The sequence below is a fragment of the Lethenteron reissneri genome, chromosome 3 (assembly GCF_015708825.2).
Source record: "Lethenteron reissneri isolate LAM-NWPU_2019-01 chromosome 3, ASM1570882v1, whole genome shotgun sequence".
In the NCBI taxonomy this organism is placed as follows: Eukaryota; Metazoa; Chordata; class Hyperoartia; order Petromyzontiformes; family Petromyzontidae; genus Lethenteron; species Lethenteron reissneri.
In genome coordinates, this window is record NC_083781.1 from 131,673 (window position 1) to 152,566 (window position 20,894).

At 45.2% G+C, this 20,894-nt stretch overlaps 1 protein-coding gene across 1 annotated transcript in view; it reads right to left on the reverse strand.

Moving 5' to 3' along the window:
* LOC133347718 (phosphoinositide 3-kinase regulatory subunit 6-like) overlaps positions 1-20,439 on the reverse strand; it is an 83,472-nt gene extending 63,033 nt beyond the window's left edge. Inside the window, exons 1-3 of the mRNA XM_061560232.1 lie at positions 20,114-20,439; positions 9,336-9,433; positions 7,790-7,861 (exon numbers count right to left, since the gene is read on the reverse strand). Coding sequence (XP_061416216.1) covers positions 7,790-7,861; positions 9,336-9,433; positions 20,114-20,210 — 267 coding nt within the window. The 5' untranslated portion in view covers positions 20,211-20,439. The remainder of the gene's footprint in view (positions 1-7,789; positions 7,862-9,335; positions 9,434-20,113) is intronic.
* Between the last annotated feature and the right edge of the window lie 455 nt (positions 20,440-20,894).

Here is a 20,894-nt window from a genome sequence, read left to right on the forward strand (position 1 = left end):
GATGTTTTGAAATTTACCTATTTTCAGTGAGAAAACTGGCGAATTTGTGTCTTTTCGTTCACATAAAGTCAGGAAAAAAGAACATATGAATAAAAATTAACATGTATTGATACTAAAGTAATACAAAAAATACTACAAAAGATTTAGGAGTAGTTTTTCGAGATTTCGAGATTTACGACTTTACCATGAATCACTTTCACGAATCAGTCCCCAAATATAGTCTTCCATCATGTTCTCGTTATACTGTCCTTGATAGCGGCGTTCAAAGTCCAGTATATCCTGGTGGAAGCGCTCGCCTTGCTCCTCCGAGTACGCTCCCATGTTCTTCTTGAATTTATCAAGATGAGCATCAAGGATATGGACTTTGAGGGACATCCTACAGCCCATTGTGCCGTAGTTCTTCACCAGTCTCAAACAGCTCCACATAGTTTTCGACCTTGTGATTGCCCAGGAAGCCACGAACCACTTCGACAATGCTGTCTCAAGCCGCTTTCTCCTTACTAGTGAGCTTCTTGGCGAATTCATTGCACTCCAGGCTCTTCTTTATCTGTGGTCCGATGTAGACACCGGCTTTGACCTTTGCCTCAGACAGCTTAGGGAAGAAGTCTTGAAGGTACTTGAAGGCTACCGACTCCTTATCTACAGCTCTGACAAATTGCTTCATAAGGCCCAATTTGAGGTGCAGTGGTGACATCAGCACCTTCCGGTGGTCCACCAGTGGTTCCCACTTGACGTTGTTCCCCCCACAGAGAACTCAGTCCGCTGTGGCCAGTCCCACCTGTGGTCGTGCGCCTTGGTGTCCCTGCTGTGGTCGTGCGCCTTGGTGTCCCTGCTGTTTTTTTTAAATTTTCACCTACGTGACTTTACCGAAAGAACCAAAGAGTATGGATCCTTGCAGTCACGAAAACTTCAAATCCAGACAAAAAAAAGAGGGGAAATTTTGTAAAACCGCCTTGGAGACCAATCAGGAATGCCATAATTTTGAAGTATCCGATGACCTCCCAGCCGTACTCGTCATGCTTCAAGGCATCCAGCAATGTCTTGATGCTCTTGTAATCCTCTTTGAGGTGCACTGAGTGAGCCAGGTGAAGAAACGGGTACTTGTTACCATGATGGAGCAGCACGGCTTTGAGGCTCCTGGATGAGCTGTCAATGAAGAGGCGCCACTCATTCTGGTTACAGGCGATTCTGATTGCCTCCAACAGACTGGTCACATTGTAGCAGAAGCAGAGCCCATCTTGACGGGTGAAGGAGCTGCAAAAAGGTTAGTGACGCTTCCTCTGATCTGCGACTTGCACACTTTCATCCAACATGTTCCACTGCTTGAGCCTAGACGTCAAAAGCTTGGCATTGGACTTGGTAAGACCAAGATCTCTGAATCAAGTCGTTGAGGTCTTTTTGGTTGGGGTAGTATGGGTTTCTCTACTCAGCTCCACCTCTGAAATTGTCATCTGGATTTAAAACGTCTTCCTCGCTCTCTGAATTGCTGCTCTCTTCTAAAGACGGCTGCTCTATCTCCAGAGGAGTGGGTACGGGGAGCTCATGGCAGTGTGGCACCAGAGCGATGGATGAAGGAAGGCCCAGATACGTGATAGCAGGTGCATTCTTGCCAGTCCGACGTTTGGAAGGGTCCACCATGCAGAAGTAGCAATTGCTTGAGTGGTCAGTGGATTCCCGCCAAATTCTTGGATAGCGAACTTCATGGCTCTCTTTTCCCCTCTGTACCATCCTACAAAAATACATTTATTTCACCCATGACTAATGTGTAAGAGATTAATCTTGATTTGAAGCTTTCGTGACTGCAGGAATCCATATCCTTTGGTTCTTTCGGTAAAGTCACGTAGACAGAAAAAATAACAAAAAAAATATCAACGTTTCGATCGACACACAAGCGGTCGTCTTCAGGAAAAGGGGGGTTAGCTTCTAAAGACAACTGCTTATAAAGGTTTAAAATGGGCATAGCCCAAATGTCAGCAGCCAATGCCAATGCAAGTGGTGGGCAGCGACCGCGGCGGTGGTGGGCTTTCCACCAATTAGAGGGCTGCCAGACAAAAATGAGCATGTCAATGCAAGATCGCCGAGCCTTCTACACGGTGAGTGCGCCTAGGTGGCTGTGTTATTGTGAGAGATTAGCATGTTAATGTGAGATCGCCGAGCATCCTCCATGACGAGTGTGCCAAGGTGGTTATGTTAATGTCAGAGATTAGCATGTTAATGGGAGATTGTGAAGCAGCCGTCTCGAGGATGGCGCATGAGGTAGCTGTGTTAGTGAGAAATTTAATCTGTTAATGTAAAATATCAGAGAGCCGAAAATAACAACTAAAATCGGAAGTTGGTAGGCTGGGAACATCACAGCCAGTTTTGACTTAAACTGGTTAATAACGTCCTTCCAATGATTGGTCAGTTTGTATCCACCTTCTCGGTTGAAATTGTGTCTGTGTTTATATATCTGGATGGCTTCATGAACGAATCTTTGTTGATAGCCAGTGGGTTTGCAGAGTACCTTCGTCTTGGAGAAATCAATTTCGTGTGAGCCCACCGCATTATAGACAATGATCAGCTGAGGTATTGGTCCTACCGTGTTTCAGATCTGCCTTATGTTCACGAACACGGTCCGAAACATGTCACTTCGTTTCCCCAATGTAACCACCGCCGCAGACACAGCTTAGTTTAAATATATTGCATGTCAGGGATCACATCCTTTACAGATGGGATCAGATCTTAATTACGTTAAGATCTGATCACTAAAATCAAACTCGGTTCAGGCCACAAAGTGAGCCGGAGATAACTGGTTTCCTGGTCTCTCGATAATGAATTTCAAGCCACCAATGCTGAAACACCAAGCCTCGCAGATTAGGATCACTGGTAATCTTACAGTGATAGCGCAGAAACTGCACATTTTATGTGACATGATTCAATTAGTGCGCAATGCAAATGAGAGTAATGATTCCACGAAATCGCATATTTGAAATGTAAAATGCACCTACAACTGCATGCCACGTTAACATGTTAAATTAAGCAATCGATTATCGAAGATCGCAAAAGAAAATGACAGATCGCCTCTGAAAAGCTTTTGAAATGGCAGTGGCAGCATTTGGCAACTTGTGCGTGAAGTGACATCACAACAACAACGATAGGCCTGTGTGTCTCGAGAGAGAATTATTTTGCAGCACCTAGAATGACTTAGTAGGCCAATCATTGAGTGGCAATCCTTGCCACAGTAATTGCAAGTGAATGTGGTGGCAGCTCCAGAGGTATTTGTTGCTTTTCCTTTACGTCGCTCCCTCTTGGTCTGCCATGCAGTGTGTCTTTTCTCCTCGCCTCTCCTAAGGCCTGTTGTCACAGCCTGCTGCCAGCTGAGTCAGACACCGGCAGTATTCTCCCAGTCACCTTCATGTCCCGTTTACAGACATCTTTGAAGCACAGGACTGGGCGACCAGTGGCCCCTGTGCCTCATGCCAGCTCGCCGTACAAGACATCCTTGGGTATTCTGCCATCCTGCATGCGGCACACGTGTCTAAGCCATCTCAGGAGCCTATAACTGAGTAGAGATTACATGCTGGGAATGTTGGCCAAGTTGAGGACTGAGATGTTGGGAATGTGATCTTGCCATCTGATACCGAAGATGCGCCTGAAACATCGGAGGTGGGATGTGTTTAGTCGATGTTCTTGATGGGCGTATGTTGCCCAGCACTCAGACCCATAGAGGAGGGTGCTAAGGACACAGGCCTGATACACCTGTACTTTGGTGTTGAGCGTTAGGGATTTGTTCTCCAACACTCTTTTGGTCAATCTGAATATCGCTGTAGACGCCTTCCCAATGCGCTTGTCAATCTCTGTGACAAGGGACACATTTCAGGTGATGGTGGAACCCAAGTAGGTGAGGTCCTGAATTGCTTCCAGGGTGTAGCTGCCAATGTTTATGGAAGGGGTGTCTCTGACATCCTGGCCCATGACATTGGTCTTTTTCAGACTGATAGTCATGCCAAAGTTGTTGCAGGCATTTGCAAGGTGGTCGATGAGTGTCTGCAGACCTTGTTCTGTGTGAGTTGTCAGCGCAGCATCATCAGCGAATAGGAGTTCTATGATGAGGATTTTGCAGACTTTGGTTTGGATCTGAGACGGCCACGGTTGAAGAGTTTGCCATCAGATCTTGTATGGAGAAAGACTCCCTCTTCTGCTGTCCCAAAGGAATGTGTGAGCATAAGTGAGAAAAATATGCCAAACAGTGTTGGGGCAAGCACACACCCCTGCTTTATACCGCTGAGTATTGGAAATTCCTCTGAGGTGGTGCTGCTGTGCTGTATTGTTCCTTTAATGTTATCATGGAAAGAAAAAATGTCTGCCAGCAGCTTCGGTGGGCAGCCGATCACTTTGAGGAGTTTGAAGAGGCCTCCCCTATTGATGAGGTTAATGGCATGTGTCAGATCAATGAATGCCAAGTACAGGGGCATTTTCTGTTCTCGACATTTCTCCTGTACCTGACGCAAGGAGAAGAGCATGTAAATCGTGGACCTTCCTGGTCTGAAGCTACATTGAGCCTCAGGATACGTCCTCTCAGCTAGTATCTGTAACCTGCTGAGGACCACACGGGCAAAGGTTTTCCCCACGATACTCAGCAGGGAGATGCCGTGGTAGTTATTGTAGTCCCCACGGTCACCCTTGTTTTTATATAGGGTGATGATGTTGGAGTCTCCCATGTCTTGAGGCACTGCTCCTTCTTCCCAGCACTGGCAGAGAAGTTCATGGAGTTTTGTGAGGATGGCTGGTTTCGAACATTTCAGTACCTCAGGTGTGATGCCGTCCTGTCCTGGGGACTTGCCGCTGGCTTGTGAGTTGATGGCGTTGTCCAGTTCCTTCAAGGTTGAAACATTGTCCAGTTCGTGTATCGTTGGTAAGGGCCTTACAGCAGCAAGGGCAGCTTCTGACACACCGTTTTCTCGTGATTAGAGCTCTGAGTAGTGTTCTACCCACCTGGCCATTTGCTCTTGTTTATCAGTGATGATGGCCCCTGTACTGGATTTCAAAGGGGCAGTCCTACTGATGTTTGGATATTACCAGTGTCGGAGGCAAGTTGGATCCTACTGCTGAGGTTCAGCCAGTAGTTGTTGGCACAGCGGCTGGCAGTCATTTGACCTGCACTGCATGCAGCTTTCAGAGCCCTCAATGATCCTGTACTTGGGACTTGCTTGTACTTCAGGAGTGCCATGCGCTTGGCTTGGAGGATGGGTTACAATATAGCCAGATGTTCTTCAAACCATGCTGTGTTCTACCTTGTCTGCTTGGCGTCTCTGATGTATGCCCACTTTGTCTCCACGCTTCCATCTGGTGTGTCGTGTAGGGACTGCTCAAGCCTGTGTTGGAATTATTGAGTGAGCTCTGGGAGGGAGGTATTGGCAGAGTTGATGCGTAGGCAGCGCTTTGTTTGAGGCGGTGTATCTTTTTGGTGTGTAGTTTGACCTTGCTGGATACCAGTGAGTGATCGGTGTCACAGACTGCACTGTGGTAGCTGCGTGTGATGAATGCTGAGTTGAGGAGGGCTCGTCGGGTGATGACGAGGTCCAGTTGGTGCCAATTAAGAGAACTTGGATGTCTCCATGATACTTTATGGCAAGGTTTTGTGAGAAAGAATTAGTTTGTGATACAGAGATTGTGGTATGAGCAGAGCTCCAGTAGTCTTTGGCCACTGGGATTCATCTTTCCGATGCCATGATAGCTAAGGCATGCGGGCCACGCGCCATGGTCAGCTCCAACTCTTGCATTGAAGTCTCCCAACAGAAGCATGTGCTCAGAGCTCACGATTTTGCGAATTATATTGTGAAGTTCTTCATAGAACTGGTCATGAATCTCCGAAGGTGAGTAGGGTGTTGGGGCATAGACACTCAGGATGTTTACATGGCCAGAAGCAGTGAGCAGTCTCATGAGCAGAATCCGCTCAGAGCCTGCGGTTGGTGGCTCTATCATGCCAAGGAGTGTGTTTTTGACGGCGAACCCAACACCGTGTTGCCTTGGTTCGTTCCGCTGTTTGCCTTGCCAGTAGAAAGTGTAGTCACTCTCTCATAGTGAGCCACTGCCAGCAAGCCGGGACTCCTGAAATGCTGCAATATCCACATGGAATCTCGCCAGCTCCCTGTCGATAACTTCAGTCTTGCGGATGTCCTCAATCTGCAATAGATCTTCGGAGAGTTCAGAACACATTGCACGTACATTCCAGCTTGCAAAATGAAGGGTTAGTACCTTCTTTCCTTTTGTTTCGCTTTTGTCTGGTGCAGGTGTTGCAGCCCACTTTTCTGGTGATGAACCATAAGCTCCAAGCACCCATTGGAGCAGGTGAGCTGTGGCGGGAAAGCACCTTATTAGCCGGGGGCTGCCCAGCTTGAGGTGGGCGGTAGCTATCTATTGGGGTGCAATAACCCCTCCCACCGACGATGGCAACCCGTGGCGCCCATTTTTTACGCCAATCCAAAATGAGCTTATAACCCGTGACTGCTGCCGTCCGTGTTTCTTGGCCACAAGCAGGTGGCCGAGGAGTGTCCTCTCCCCATTTGTGCACCTCTTGTTGGCGCAAAGCCCGGGCAGGTTACTCTGGAAATCCTGGGTTGCCCATGCGTCAGGATCCCCCCCTTGGCCTTGCTGGTGAGGCCCAAAGGAGTGCGTAGCACGACGTTTGGTACCAGTTTTGCTGCAGGGGCTGCCGGGAATGTGTCGCTGTGCATCACAAAACCGCCTAAAGGGCCCCACTCCTGATTTTCTGTCTGGGTTTACTCCCTTAGCCATTGACTCACCCGAGACACTCACAAGGCAGTGAGAAAACCACGTAACCCTGGGAGGGGCACTTACCAGGTACTTACAGCCGGGCCAGCTGTGCTTAGGACTCGTGTAAGGCAGGGTTGTCACGCCCTGTGGTAGTTTATCGCAAACTACCCCTTACATCACAGCTGCGCAAAGTAGCCTGGGTATTTTCAAGTTGGTATCGAACGGCGTGTCGTGCGCTGTGGGACAACGTTGTGTAATGAAGAGCTCATCCGATGTGTCTTCGGGTTGTACCACACTTTGTTCAGCGTTACGTCTAACGCTTTGCCAGTGGCAGGATGTTATCTCATTCACCTGGTATGTAGGAGGCCGTGGGTTCGATCCCATCCCTGAAGGCTGTATATTTTGAGTTTGGCGTTTGCATGATCTCACTCTCCCAGTGGTTGCATGGATTGTTCTCCAGGTCCTCTGGGTTTCCCTCCACATTAAAAAACATGTGTTTATTTGGCTGCTATAAATTTACACATATGATCAGCTACTTTGATGAGCTATCATGGGGGCCAGGTCACCTCTGAAAAATATCTAACAGCTCAGTAGGCTTTACACGGTCAAAAAAAGTACATCACAGCAGTGAAAAGTCTTAGCAGTAGCATTGTTATGATGTTCGTAATAAGGCTTTTCTGGATTAAATATTGGAACTATTAGCAAATAACCACCATTATTCATTATAAAGTTGAAACTGGAAAGACTTCATTTGTAAACATATACCTTCTAGTTTAACACGTAGGCTTTCGCGACCAATATTATTCATGATCAACGTTTTTGGGTTTAACGCGATCTAAACCCAAAAACGTTGATTATGCATATACCTTCTAACCGCGCAGTCTTAAAACCAGTCCTCTTCATTACGTTAAACCCATAATTGAATGCTTTTATCCCAAACTGTTGTCGTTACTTTGTGACTTGATTCCCAAAATAGAAGTATACATTTTTTTTTTAACCCACGACATTGTCATGTTGCTGGGAGGCGGCTGACCTGTGCGATGGTGCACATCAGCATGAGCATGAGCGGAGCGGCGACCTTGTCCCGCTGGCCATCCTGCTCCACCTGCAATACATGACGGCCGGGTCACACTCGGCAATGGCAAAGACAAAGATCCCCCGTGTAGCCTTAAAAGACTGTTGGGGAAAGTGCTATTAGCGAGCACCTATTAAGGCTGGCACGACACACCAGGAGGTGGCTGACCAACACCAGGCCCGCCACCTTTATCTCCCTGTGGCACTGGGTACTCATTTGAGGTCGAGTCGACATAGGGGACGCCCAGTTCAGATAATCGTCACTGGTGTTGGCCGTGAGCGAGAATCGAGCGCACACATACACACACGCACGTGTAAAAGCACATCGCTCACATTCCCACTTTGCACACCGTCTGTCACCTGTGTTAGCAGTAAATGGATCTGTTATGAGTTTCTCGCGGCAGGGAGATAGTCATTATATATTCAGTCAGGGATGTTATGTAAAAACATCACATCCAGATCTTCTTCAGGCACACGTATCGTCAAATATAACTTTTACCGCGTGGAGTGGATGCTGCCATGCTGCGATGGTTATCACACTGGGCTTGCAATCTCGAAGTGGCGAGTTCGATGTCATCTCCTGGCGTGACAGTTGAGCAATAAAAAATTGCTATATACTACTACGTAAATGTTTTAAGTCTTGATATATTGCACAGGCACGGGTGCATAGCCCTATTGCTGCCTACATGAAAAACAGTGTAACATCTCAAGGGTTGTTGGTCTAATTAGGTTATATTTTTGTAAACCTGTGTGTGGGTCGGAACATGAGTGCATTAACTTTTAATGGGAATATCGTGTCCCTTTGTAGAGTTGGAAAGGGCTACACGAGATATTTTCAATTACGTTTTCGTGTTCTAGGGTAGCTCCAGATATTAGGGAGTTATGGCTTCAAAAGTCGAACATGGCACGCAGACAACCCAAAAAAATGTCAAATCTTTCAATGACCCATGACTTGGAAGCTGTGTGACCTACGAACCTCCAATTTGCAATGTTATGTCTTTACGGTTCCTGCAGCTGTGACAAATGTATTGTATGTGGTCATATTGGAGATCCAGTGATTTTACATTTAAAAAGTTCAACATGCATTGAGTGTTAAATCTATTTGTTTTTCAGGCCTGCACGAATATTTAAGTGAGTGATGGGGTTTTCGCATGTGTCACTGAAATGGTGAGCATGGGTAGCGGTGGTGTAGCTGTTAGCACGCTGCGCTACAAACCCAGCAACCCGGGTTCGATTCCTGCTCATGGCCAACACCAGTGACGATTATCTGAACCGGTCCTGGGCCTGCACTAGGTCGACTCAGCCTCAAATGAGTAGCTAGTGCAATGTGTGTAACCATCGCCAATCAGGAGACAAAGGCGGTCGGGCGTGGCGTTGGCTACCCACTCCCTCGTGTGCCGTGCCGGACTTCATAGGCACTCGTTAACAGCACTTGCCCCAACAGTCTGTTCCAGGCTATACGGGGGATATATGTGTTCATCATGGAAAAAAAAAAAAATTTTTACCTTTTGTAAATGTTCCAAGATGAGAGTGATGAGCATGAGAGAATTTTTTGGACAGTGTTCCAAGTGCTTTTTCAATTTCCACCATATCAGAGGAGCTCCTGAAATGTATGAGAGGAAAAAAAAAGACAACCCACCACATTAGAATTACGCGGTCAACAACAGGACTGGAGAAAAAAACACGCCATACAACTTGTAAATTAATACCAAACAACAAATCCAGACACCACTGCCACATGCTGTGTGCGACATTTTAAACAAACAAGACAATTTGTATTTATATATTCTGTCTCGCTTCCCTCGTCTTTGTCTCTGCCCCCCCCCTCCTTCTTATGCCCAACCACTATTCCATTCTTTGTCACTTCTAGCCGCCTTACGCTTGAACAAACTTCCCCTCTACGTCAAACAATCGCACCTCCAGTTCACACGGTTGGCTACGTACGGTGTGAAAGAAGTTCAACATACATTCAGCCTGACTATTTTTCGTTCTTGCCTCAAAACTCACTTATTTTCCCTTGCATACCCCAACTCCCCTTCCTGTCCCACATCATTAACTCCATCCCTCTTCGCAATTTCCCTACCCATTCATCGCACCCACTCATCATCAACCACTCATTGCCACTTTCATCATCATCATCATTTATCTAATGCATCGTTATATTCATCCTTCTCATCAACCCATCTCATCTCATCACGCTGTTTTGCTGTACAATTCCTAATAATCTGTTTAGAGCCTTGTTTAAGGCGACAAATAAATTAGATAAAAATAAGATCTCCAGACACTGTACAAAACCGTGGGTAAATGCATCATCTCTTGGAAAATGGAGGCATATCTTTATAAACTCTATATCTGCATATGATTATCTTAGGGAAGCTGCCAGTCTAATTGGTCATCACACGGGATTCGCAATCAAGAGGTCGCCGTTTCGATCGCCCGCCCTGGCAGCTGAAACAACAGTGCAAGTTTTTTTTTGTGTTTATATATTTTTTGTAATATATTTCAATCAGAGCCGGGTGCAGCACACAAACCATGCCGCGCGGAGGGGATTCGGGGCAGGGGTACAGAAAATCCGCAGTCCCCAGTCCAGAACTTTAAAAAATGTGGGTTTATAGCAGGACGGCGAGTGGTGGGCTCGGGACCACGAGCGGGGGTGTCTGCATTTTTACACGCTTTCTATTAACTCATTCTGTCTGTTGTTGTCGTCGTATCCTCAAATCTTGTAACTCAATTTAAACCCACTTCCCAATGTGGTATCGACTGCAAACTTGATGACAATACTATATTCTATCATAATAAAAAAGTATTTTTTTAAATTCATTTTTATATGTTATGTTTCGGCTTGGGTCTAACTGTCCACGCTCAACTGACGTTGGCTGTAAATCACCAAGGTCCCTTACGTTATGCTAAGCCTCGGGGCCACTTCATGGAGTCGTGGAGTTCTGCCATTACTCGTACGGTACATTTCATCAAAGCGTGTTTAAAAAAAAGTATTTTAAATATTGCTTATCATACGGTGCACGTTTCTTGAATCCCTCTGCCTCTGTGCCACCCAGCCGTGTAAGTGGGGAGCGCTGGTCCGTCGTCGGCAGGTCATGCGCGGTGGGGTAAAGTGTGGGTACTCCCATCCTTCGTCACGATGTTCTGGCCAGCGTGGAAGATTAGGCCGATTATAGTCCGAGGCAGGGGCCGGCAACCAAACTAACAAGAGGAGACATTTTTTTCTAGTTTGGTAAAATAACTTTCAAGGGCCGCAATGCACTGTGGTAAATACGAGACGGTGGGTCCTTAATAAATGAGGTCACGAAGCAGTCGTTAAAGAGCCGCACGCGGCTTCGAAGCTGCAGGTTGCCGACCCCTGGTCTAGAGCTTGAAGGGGCCTCTAAAGCTCCCTCTAGCGGAGGCCCTTCCACCGACAGTGATGTGAGCGAGTCATTACGGCGCTGCCCCTTTACCTTTACATTTGTTCGAATGATGCTAATAATCATAAATTACATTAACGAGGGGCAATTCATCGAGGGATCTCAGTGCTCCCATGCACGAAGTTGGTAAATGTAAATACTACAGAGTCCAGAGTCCACTGGGTCATACGTGGGGAGTGCAGGCCTGCATGCGAAAGAAGACGTAGCATGGTGAGTGAGCTCGCCTTGTCTAACCACTGGTGGGGAGGGCATTCCATGGTCTTGGCGCAGAGGGTCAGCCACTTACTGGGTTAGCTGCAGAAACAAAAAAAAAATACCCATTGCGTTGTAAGGAGTATCCAGTTCAACATAGAAGAACTAGATGCCTGTAAAATGGAAATAGATCCCTTTTGTTGGTGCTCCTAAAATGCAGACACAGGCTGCGGTTTGAAGTTGCAACAACATCGTCCCTTTCTGTTTTCTTGCATCCTCCGGCAACTTCATCTCTCTCTTGCCTAATTTCTCTTCAATACATTCGAGTCTTTGGAGTTTCTCTTTTGTTCGTATTTCTTATGATTATAGTGTGCCTTGGGACACAATAATGGGTGGTAAGGTAAAAGGTGTTATTTTAAATTTTCTTTACTGTTTTCTTTTCGTCCATTATTCTTTCGGTTTTGTATCATCAGGATCATTTTAATTTGTGCTAAGTACAGCTATCCCTATCCGTTAGGGATGTCTTCTTCAAAGAACACACATAAAATGAAATGTCGTCAATCGGAATTGCCTTTCCCAATTAATTGAATACAAAAAAGTGAGGGATGTGTTTCAGTCGTGTCATTCCAGCGCTATTCCTAACCTAAACATATGCACCAATATCACTTTGCACAATACAAATAAAAGAATAAAGAACGTAGTCATTAGAATGACTGAATCGTAATTCATCAAATATATTCAACTTTCCAGGGACCTCACCAAAGGATGTGCATGTTGGCATTTAATAGCTGTCAAGGTGATGTGAAGGACGTTGCGGTTCTGCTGGAAGGGACACCGCGACATTGTGGCGGATGGATGACGACGCAGAGTTCCGCGTGGCTTCATGATCTCATGTGGCGCGTGCCGTGGTGAAATTTGCGTTCATGGGGAAATTCGATTTCGTAAATCGAAAAGTGCCCATAATTTGTCAATTGCATTTTTTTGTGAAATTTTGTAAAATGAACGCGTTCGTAAATCGAGGGGTAACATGCACTGCAGTTGTACTTGTTGTACACAACCCTCTTTTGAATTTTTGTTTAATATTCTCACATTTTTATCGAGCGTTTCCATGAACATTTTAAAAGGTGCAGCACTGCGAGATTTGCCTCATGCCATTACATTTGGTGGGCACACCGTGGATGCTCCCACATCTTAAAATAAGTATAATCCGTAAAAACAAAGTTTTTCACTATAAATCCTTTATATGCGTGGCGGCTAGAGTCCTCTCGTCCTCTGGCTTGAGATGGCTGCCACCTATGGGTCAGATGATTGTCTGCCAGTATTAAGAAATTGGTAATTAAATATTTAATTTGTTTTCCCTAAACAGTGTAAAATTTTAGAAAAAATTTTTCACGAACATTAATTGTCTCACACAACGAGTCTGTGTGCAAAATGTCAGCTCGATTGGATCACAGGAAGTGGGTTAAAAAACGACCGAAAGGTTTGCACGGTCGTAAGCAAGCAAGCAAGCAAGCGAACTTAATATAAAGGATTAAAAAAAAACAATCTGGCTAGTGTGGAAGAGTAGATACTCCCTCTAGTAGAGGGCCTTTCACCAGCAGTGACGGGAGCAAGCCATTGTAGGGCTGTACCTTTACATTTATATTTTTACCAATGGAAACTCGGGCTTCTCGTGGGCCTTATGCTTAGGAGGATGTTCGAGTAGCTTGTCCCAACAACCCTTTGTTCGGTCTGTGCCATTCTTCTTACATCACGCCAAAGTTGGTGAGATGTCAACTACCTCGCTTGGTATACAGGAGGTCGTGGGTTCGAACCCGACCCTGACTCCCGTTGTATATTTGGAGTTTGCGTGTCTCTCTCCCAGTGGTCTCGTGGAATTTTTTCTCCGGGTCCTCTGGGTTTTTCCCTCCACATTTATAAACGTGCGTTTATATTATTGTGGCTGCTATACATTTTCACGTGATAATCAATTTCGTTAAGCTAGCATTGGTGGTCAGGTTGCTTTTGCAAAAATAATAGCTCAGTGGGCTTTATTTGGTAAAATAATAATAATAATGTATTTGTAGTATATTTGTGTTGAGTGATTTGTTTACCTTTCCTATACTTTGCACTCCTTTCGTATTTTTGTATTGTTTGTCGTAACTTTCTGACCCGCCCCTACTGGACATCTGCGAAAAAGAGCCAGGATAAATAAAGATTCTGATTAAGTTGCTTGATGGACTTACACCTCTTGTCCACTGGCACATCCAAGCCTTTTGAGTCTTGTTTTTCAATCAACGTGCATCAGAACACATTTTTTTTTAAGACGATGAATTTACCTTATACCAGGGGTTGGCAAACTGCGGCTCTGGAGCTGCACGCGACTCTACGAGGACTGCTTCAGGACTTCGTTTATTAGGACCATCGTCTCGTATTTGCATACATTGCGGTTCTTTAAGTATTGATTTTTTTTGCTGTTATTTTGGGTTGCCGACTGCTGCCTTATAACCTCCAAACCGGCATTAATTGCTTCAAACGCACTATTTTTCAACTTCAAGCAATGTGCATATTTCACACATCTGACAAGAGGACTGCAGTGTACGGTGTCATGCAGTTGTTCAGGAATTGTTCACGATTTAATTCATAACACTTGAGGCTGAGTGATATTTGTACACGTTTTGATGTTACCCGAAACTTGTGGTGTTCCGGCTTGCACAGCTTTTTTTTCTGCCATGATGGGGATTCTAATAATTTATAGATGTAACCCTTCGGACTCTATGAACACCTTCAGACATTGCTCGATTTAGGCTCTACACAGTACTGTGGGGGCAGTAACATTGTCGTCAGCGCACGGCATTAATCATAGCCTGACCTCACAACTTCTTCACCAACCCACACTGAACAACGTGATTAAGTATCCATAATACAGGTTTTTTTGGGTTAGATCGCGTAAATATATAAATGTGTCATTAAACCCGCCACAGCTAATTAGTAAGGGTTGTCACGTCAACAGAACATGCCAATTCGTCACTAGTACAGCACACCGGTGTACTTGGAGACCCAATCCATAAAATTCACAATCTGAGTGCGACGTTTCGCCAGTAATTACAACAAAGTGGTTAAGTATGATGAAATGGGGTGCCATGGTGGCGATATGTTAACTACCTCGCCTGGTATGCAGGAGGTCGTCGGTTCGATACCGATACCGACCTTGACGTCTGTATATTTGGAGTTTGCATGTTCTCCCTGTGGTCGTGTGGATTTTTCTCCGGGTCCTCTGGTTTTTATCTCCACATTTAGAAACATGCTTTTAGAGTATTTAGCTGCGACTTTGTTGAGCTATCATTTGTGGCCAGGTCGTTTCTAAAACAGATCTATATAAGCTGACTGGGCCTTACCTGGTAAAATAAAAATAGCAAAGTAGTAAATAACCCCAATGGAGGGCCTTCATCCAACAGTGCATAAACAAAGGGCTGAAAATGATAACACTCTTAGACAATGCTGTTCCATGCTTCCCGCATTCAGATGAAGCTGCCTGCAGCTTTAAATTACTGTAATTTAAAACAATGCATTGCATAGAATTATCACTCTACAAGTGTGACCTCACATGGACTATCATCAACCTCTGTGATTACCTTCCATGCTTCCAATATAGTGACATTCTAACAACGGCTGAGAGGAAATTAAATGTTTTTTTTGTCAAAGCAATAAAAAAACATTATAGTACATCCACTTAAATTCCAATGCTCTAACATCACAGGCGGAGTTGAACTTTTTTATATTTGGGGGGTGTAAGGGTTCCCTTTGTCCCTCACATAAGGAATCGCGGATGCATATAATTAATGTATTTATTTTGAATCTTAATGATAAACTACTAAAATAAATCCATAAAGGTGTCCAGTTTGGGGAGCATTGCCCCCCCCCGTGCCCCCCCCCACAAACTCTGGCTATGAGTAGCATTATAATAATGGCTGAGAGAAAAAAATGTTAAAGCAATTTAAAGAAAAATAACCTATATTATGTTTGATATTGGTCGCTAAAGCCTACATGTTAAATAGTACATCCACCTCAATTCCAGGCCCATGAGCACAAAACCAACCAGTCACCGCACTAACACGAAATGGTGTCCAGTTTTTTTCTTATTCAAATTTTTTTTCTCAACCTCACCTCCTGAATCGTTCACTGCCCGAATGTGAAAGTTATACAAAGAAAAGGCTCAGTAGCCTTCCTCTCAATCGCCGGGGCATGCCAAAATTAAACGATTCCAGGGGAAAAGGGGGTTTAATGCAAAGCAAAAAAAACTGGGGGTTGCGAATAACAAAAGACGGGAAGATAAGCAAGGATTTACAGGGGTTGCCTAGCAACGATATACATGGCAATGAGCTAAGTCACGTACACACGATTGGTGTAAATAGCGCGAGAGAGTACTTGGTTTGGTGATAACGAGAACAAATGCAGTCCTAATAGTTTGTGATAAAAGCTCAGTCTCCAGCGGTAAGGCATGGAAGTGGGGGTTTCAGAGCCAAAGCTCACAGGTCTCAGACACTGGGCCCAAAATGGGGCCATCGAGGTTGCAAAGGTCACAGGTCTCACAGACTCGCAAAGACACAATTGGAGGCCAAGCAGGAGTCGCAAGCATGTAGGTTGCAGACATCGGTTGAACTGTGCCCTGCGAGCGATGGACCCGCAGGTCTTGGCACAAGCCGGACAAGGTGCAGGGTATGCGAGCTGGTAGGGGGCTCGAAAGACTTGGACACGGACTGATTAGGGTTGCACAGATCTCTGGGCTTGAATGTCTTGGGCACGGACTGAATAGGGTTGCATAAATTTCTGGGCTTTAAGGTCTTGGGCACGGACTGAGTTGGGATGCAGAGGTGGCAATGTTGCAGGGATTGGGTTGCAACTGGGGATAGGCTCCCAGGTGTCTCCTGTTCTTGGCGCTGTAACAGTGTACTGAGATCTACTCTCAGATATTTCCAGCCACTGACCCTGTCACACTGTGCTGAGATCTATTCTCCTGTGAATTCCGCTCTCTGACACTGTAAGACTGTACTGAGATCTGTTGTCAGACACAGCCAGTCACTTCCACTGGGATACTCAACTGGGATTCACTGGCACTGTAACACTACACCGTAATATACTGTCACTGGTGTTCAAAATAACTCACAAACACACGTGCATTGATATACTGCTGTGCTGTGCAGTATATCAATGCACGTGTATACACCAGCATGCGATCACTGAGTTGGGCCTGTGGGTGGCTGGCAGAGTTATTAACTAACCGGACTTGGACACCAGTCACGTGGTTAATGGCGACTCGGTTGGGGATTGCTGTGTGTGACACACGTGCTGTTGCATTTTACAGGTGAAGGACCCAATGGTTGTTTTAGATCGTTATAAAAATGTTCTAGACTTATTCTAGACTTGTTCTCGACTTCAAGCTTGGCTTTGAAATTTTTGTTTGTGATATATTCAATAGGAGGGGTTTTAGCACTATGCACTGTCAAGGATGACGTACTGTAGTTAATACTTGTAATTCTCTAACCCTAATACTCTTTATTTTATAACCATGCCCATGCACCCAGAGTATGACTGCTTGCAATGCTATTGAGAATAGAACACATGTACAGTAGTAAGTTGTACAATGGTGACAAGTACAGTACGTATACTGTGTACATACAATACAGGTAATGGGTGTAAGATACCGATATAAGTGGATGGTATAGATAGACATACAGCTTGGGAATAGTGAAGTGCAAGGGTTATTGTCAAAGACAAAGATGGATTATCAGTAGTAGAATTGGGTTTATCAGAAACTGTTATTGATTAACCAGACTGGTACACCAGTCACGTGGTTAATGGCGACTCGGTTGAATATTGCTGTGTGTGACACACGTGCTGTTGCATTTTACAGATTGACCACAATAAATGTGTTTGCCCTCGATTTGGAGCACCTGCCCCCACGTCCTTCATTTCGAGTGTGCAGCACGGATACCTGATGCACAAATGGAAAATTAAAACTCTCTAATGAACGACTGTGGTCATCCAGAACAGACCGTACATCATATTAAGATCCAATGCCCCAATTCACAAATACGAAGGAGAGATCACAGCGATGATCACACTCCGCTGCTCCTCACCGCGCTTATTTGGCTTGACCACCTGAATGCAAAATTGTAGTCGTTGCTCTGTATCTACATCAGCCGTGCGAAATAATAAGACTGGCACTTTGTATAAACTCTGTATAAAGTGCAGTCTTCTTCTTTCAGTATGTCACTAAGCATACGCTCGGCTAAAACACTATCATCGATCTGTACAAATGTAGCACTTCGATGGTCTGGACATGTGGGCCATAGAATCCAGGGCCTCGACAGGCAGGGGGGGCACCACAGCTACGGCATTCAGGACATGGAGCGATGAATACGCAGACAACACACAGAGTTCCTTTTGCACACGTTTCTGAAGTCGAGTAAAGCACAAAGCTGCACGGTGTGTCATCTTTGCACACTTGCTTTAGCAACAAAAACATACCGCGTTAGTACATGCCCCACTGTAATTGCCAACCGGAGTTGGATTTCTAAAGCCTTTGACAAAGTACGAGCAGAAAACCGTGAATTGAATCATATGGTTATTTTAACTGTATGTGCGCTTTAATACAGAGTACCGCAAATCTCATTTATGTGGGTGTTCTGTAAAAAACGTGATAACCCACGTATTTATTTATTAAAAGATAATCCATGCTCTCAATATGTTGTATTGTATCACCTCCCCACATATGCTCACTCAATTAACTCAACCGGCGACATTTTTGTATCCACTTAATCTACCTATACAGAGGTCTCCTTTTTTATGAGCATTCCAAACACATTTTTACTGTCTGTCAATTATTGATACCTTTTTGTAATTTGCTTATTTATTGACAGTGCTCTAGCGAGGCCATGTGACTCAGAACGTCATTGCAATGAGTCTACGGGGCGAGGGGAGGGATGGTGGGAATGGCGTTGCTCTTCTGCAAATTCTGAAGAGAACATGGGCAGGGTGAGCATTGTGGATAAGATTGGAAAAAAAACATTGCACTCGGTGGGACGCGTGTACAGCATGGAGGAGGGGACCTTTACCGAGACAGGCGCTGGAACTGTGCAATTTTAAATCTCGATTGAAAACTCATTTCTTTAAAAGATGCTATTTTGTGTTTAGTTTTTTTGTCCTTCCGCCCGCACCTCCAATGAGCACGGTTGGCTACGTGCGGTGGGAAAGAAATTAAAGTTAAACTCTCAACAAGAACCTGCTCTCTGGGCAAGGGACGTGTGGTTTCTCGCGTATCGTCCAGTACATCTCCCGCATTTGTATCCAATTGAGCTACCGCAGCAATCGTTTGAAAATCTATGCAAGGCACATCCTGTTGGTGATATCATCAGAAGATCAAATTATGTTTTAAAACGAGCTGGTGTGACCATGTTGTCCCCTTTAACCCAGAGGCATAGCCACCTATCCTCAAAGAAATCCATTAGCGTGATTAGGTAATTATTTATCTTAATCCAGCCAAAGCACTGCTACTCACCGGTCAGTTAAGATTGTTCTACCCTGTCTTAAAATTAAAAAAATGTTGCTTTATCTTTTATGGTTGCTAACCTAAGGCGAAGTTGTGGCGCAGTGGGTCACTATTTGTGTTTGAGTCCCAAGTCGAAGCTAGAAAAAGCGGCGTGCGATATCTGAACCGATCATGGGCCTCCTCCCCCTTCACCAACCTGTCCTTACCAGCGTGGTGAAGTATGCTCAAAACAACCCCCCGTTTCACCGACTGATGTGACGTGGGGAAGCCTTAATTGAAGAGTGGAATGCTGGAGGGTTTAAATTACGGTAATATTACTATTTAACTTTAGGCAATGGAATTTCCACATTTTTGACAACGTTAACTGGCTCATATAGACAGAGAAGTGACAGACCAACAGTCACATTTAGGTTCGAGTTTTTAGCAAGTTGGAGGTAACGGCTCCACGTCGACAGAGAGCCGGGTAAAATCCACTGTGCAGTAAGTACACTGCTCCTCTTTGCAAACATACTCATTGGAGCGTGACAGATATCAGTCTCATTTATATCAACCCATTGGTCAAATAGCTTTCGGACGTGCCATGCCGGGAACTTCTTGACAAACTGAGTTTCCATTCAGTCCCCGATGAAGCTCCCTTTGCGCTGACACGCGGCACGACCCGAAGGCGCATCGGACACCATGTGAATGACACGCGGAATGACACGCGGTACAACCGAAGGTACATCAGACAGCATGTGAAGTACATTAGAAAAAAAGTATAGGTAGCAGTGGCATTGGCCAAATGTATTCTGTACTAATTTCATAATTGGCCGGCAGGGATCATTGGATTCCAGAGGCATTGTCATAGGAGGTTGCAAAAAGTAGCCATGCAAATAACGGTGGGCTCGTGGATAACATTGGACCACTGCTGGAGGGTGACGGTCACGCACCACGCAGTGTTTCGTGATTCCCGAATATAGTGAAATCAGCCTTCACCTCTGAAGGTTACCGTACCGTCGCAAAGAAGTATAACGCACGGTGTTAACAAGATCTTTTGCTTTGCAAGGCTGTTGACGGACACGACACGGAAATCCCAGAATCATTGGCAGACACATTTGCGCCAGATACAACTGCGTTCGCACGGTAAGTATACACGTACCTTCAACAGAAGACAAAGTTTCGATCTCTTCAATAAATTGTAGCAGGGATCTCTGAAGCATATCCTGCACTTTTTCCACTGTTGGCTGGGCCGCCATCCCATCGCTTGTACTGTTAAAAGATTGCAAGTGACCGTGTCACGAATGATGGCACGCGAGGGCTAAACTTTCTCACATGCGTACTTAAAGCCGGAGAACTTGATCCCATCAGCCAGGGCACCTCGTGCGCACACAATAAAAACGACGGACTTTGAGCTCGTCTATTGTTGCCTTTCAACGTCCCTCTCTGACAGGCAAAGGTACACTGCGGGCATTCACATCGGTCACCAAAAAAACAAACGTCTTTACAAAACGTGAAATGACGTTTCACAACTCTGGACATTTATACGACTGCGTTTGGGTTTTTTTCGATGTCGTGCTGTGTGTTGATCTCTCCGACGTGGAACTGCTTTTTGTGTTTAGTTTGTTGTCCTTTTCACCCCCCCCCCCCCCGCGCGCACCTCCGATTATCACGGTTGGCTACGTACTGCGCGAAAGACATTCGCCATATGTACGAACGAAACGTCGGGCATCATGCTGAACGACACATGGTACGACACAAAACACATCGGAGAGTCAAGACGTTTGTGATTATAATTTTTAAATGGAATGGTTCAGTTTTTTTAATTGTGTACTACATTAACGGTTTATATGCGGTAATTCATCAAACCACACATTTATTTCATTGAAACCAGGAAGAAAGATGCCCATTCGAATGCAAGGATACCTGTGCTAAATACACAG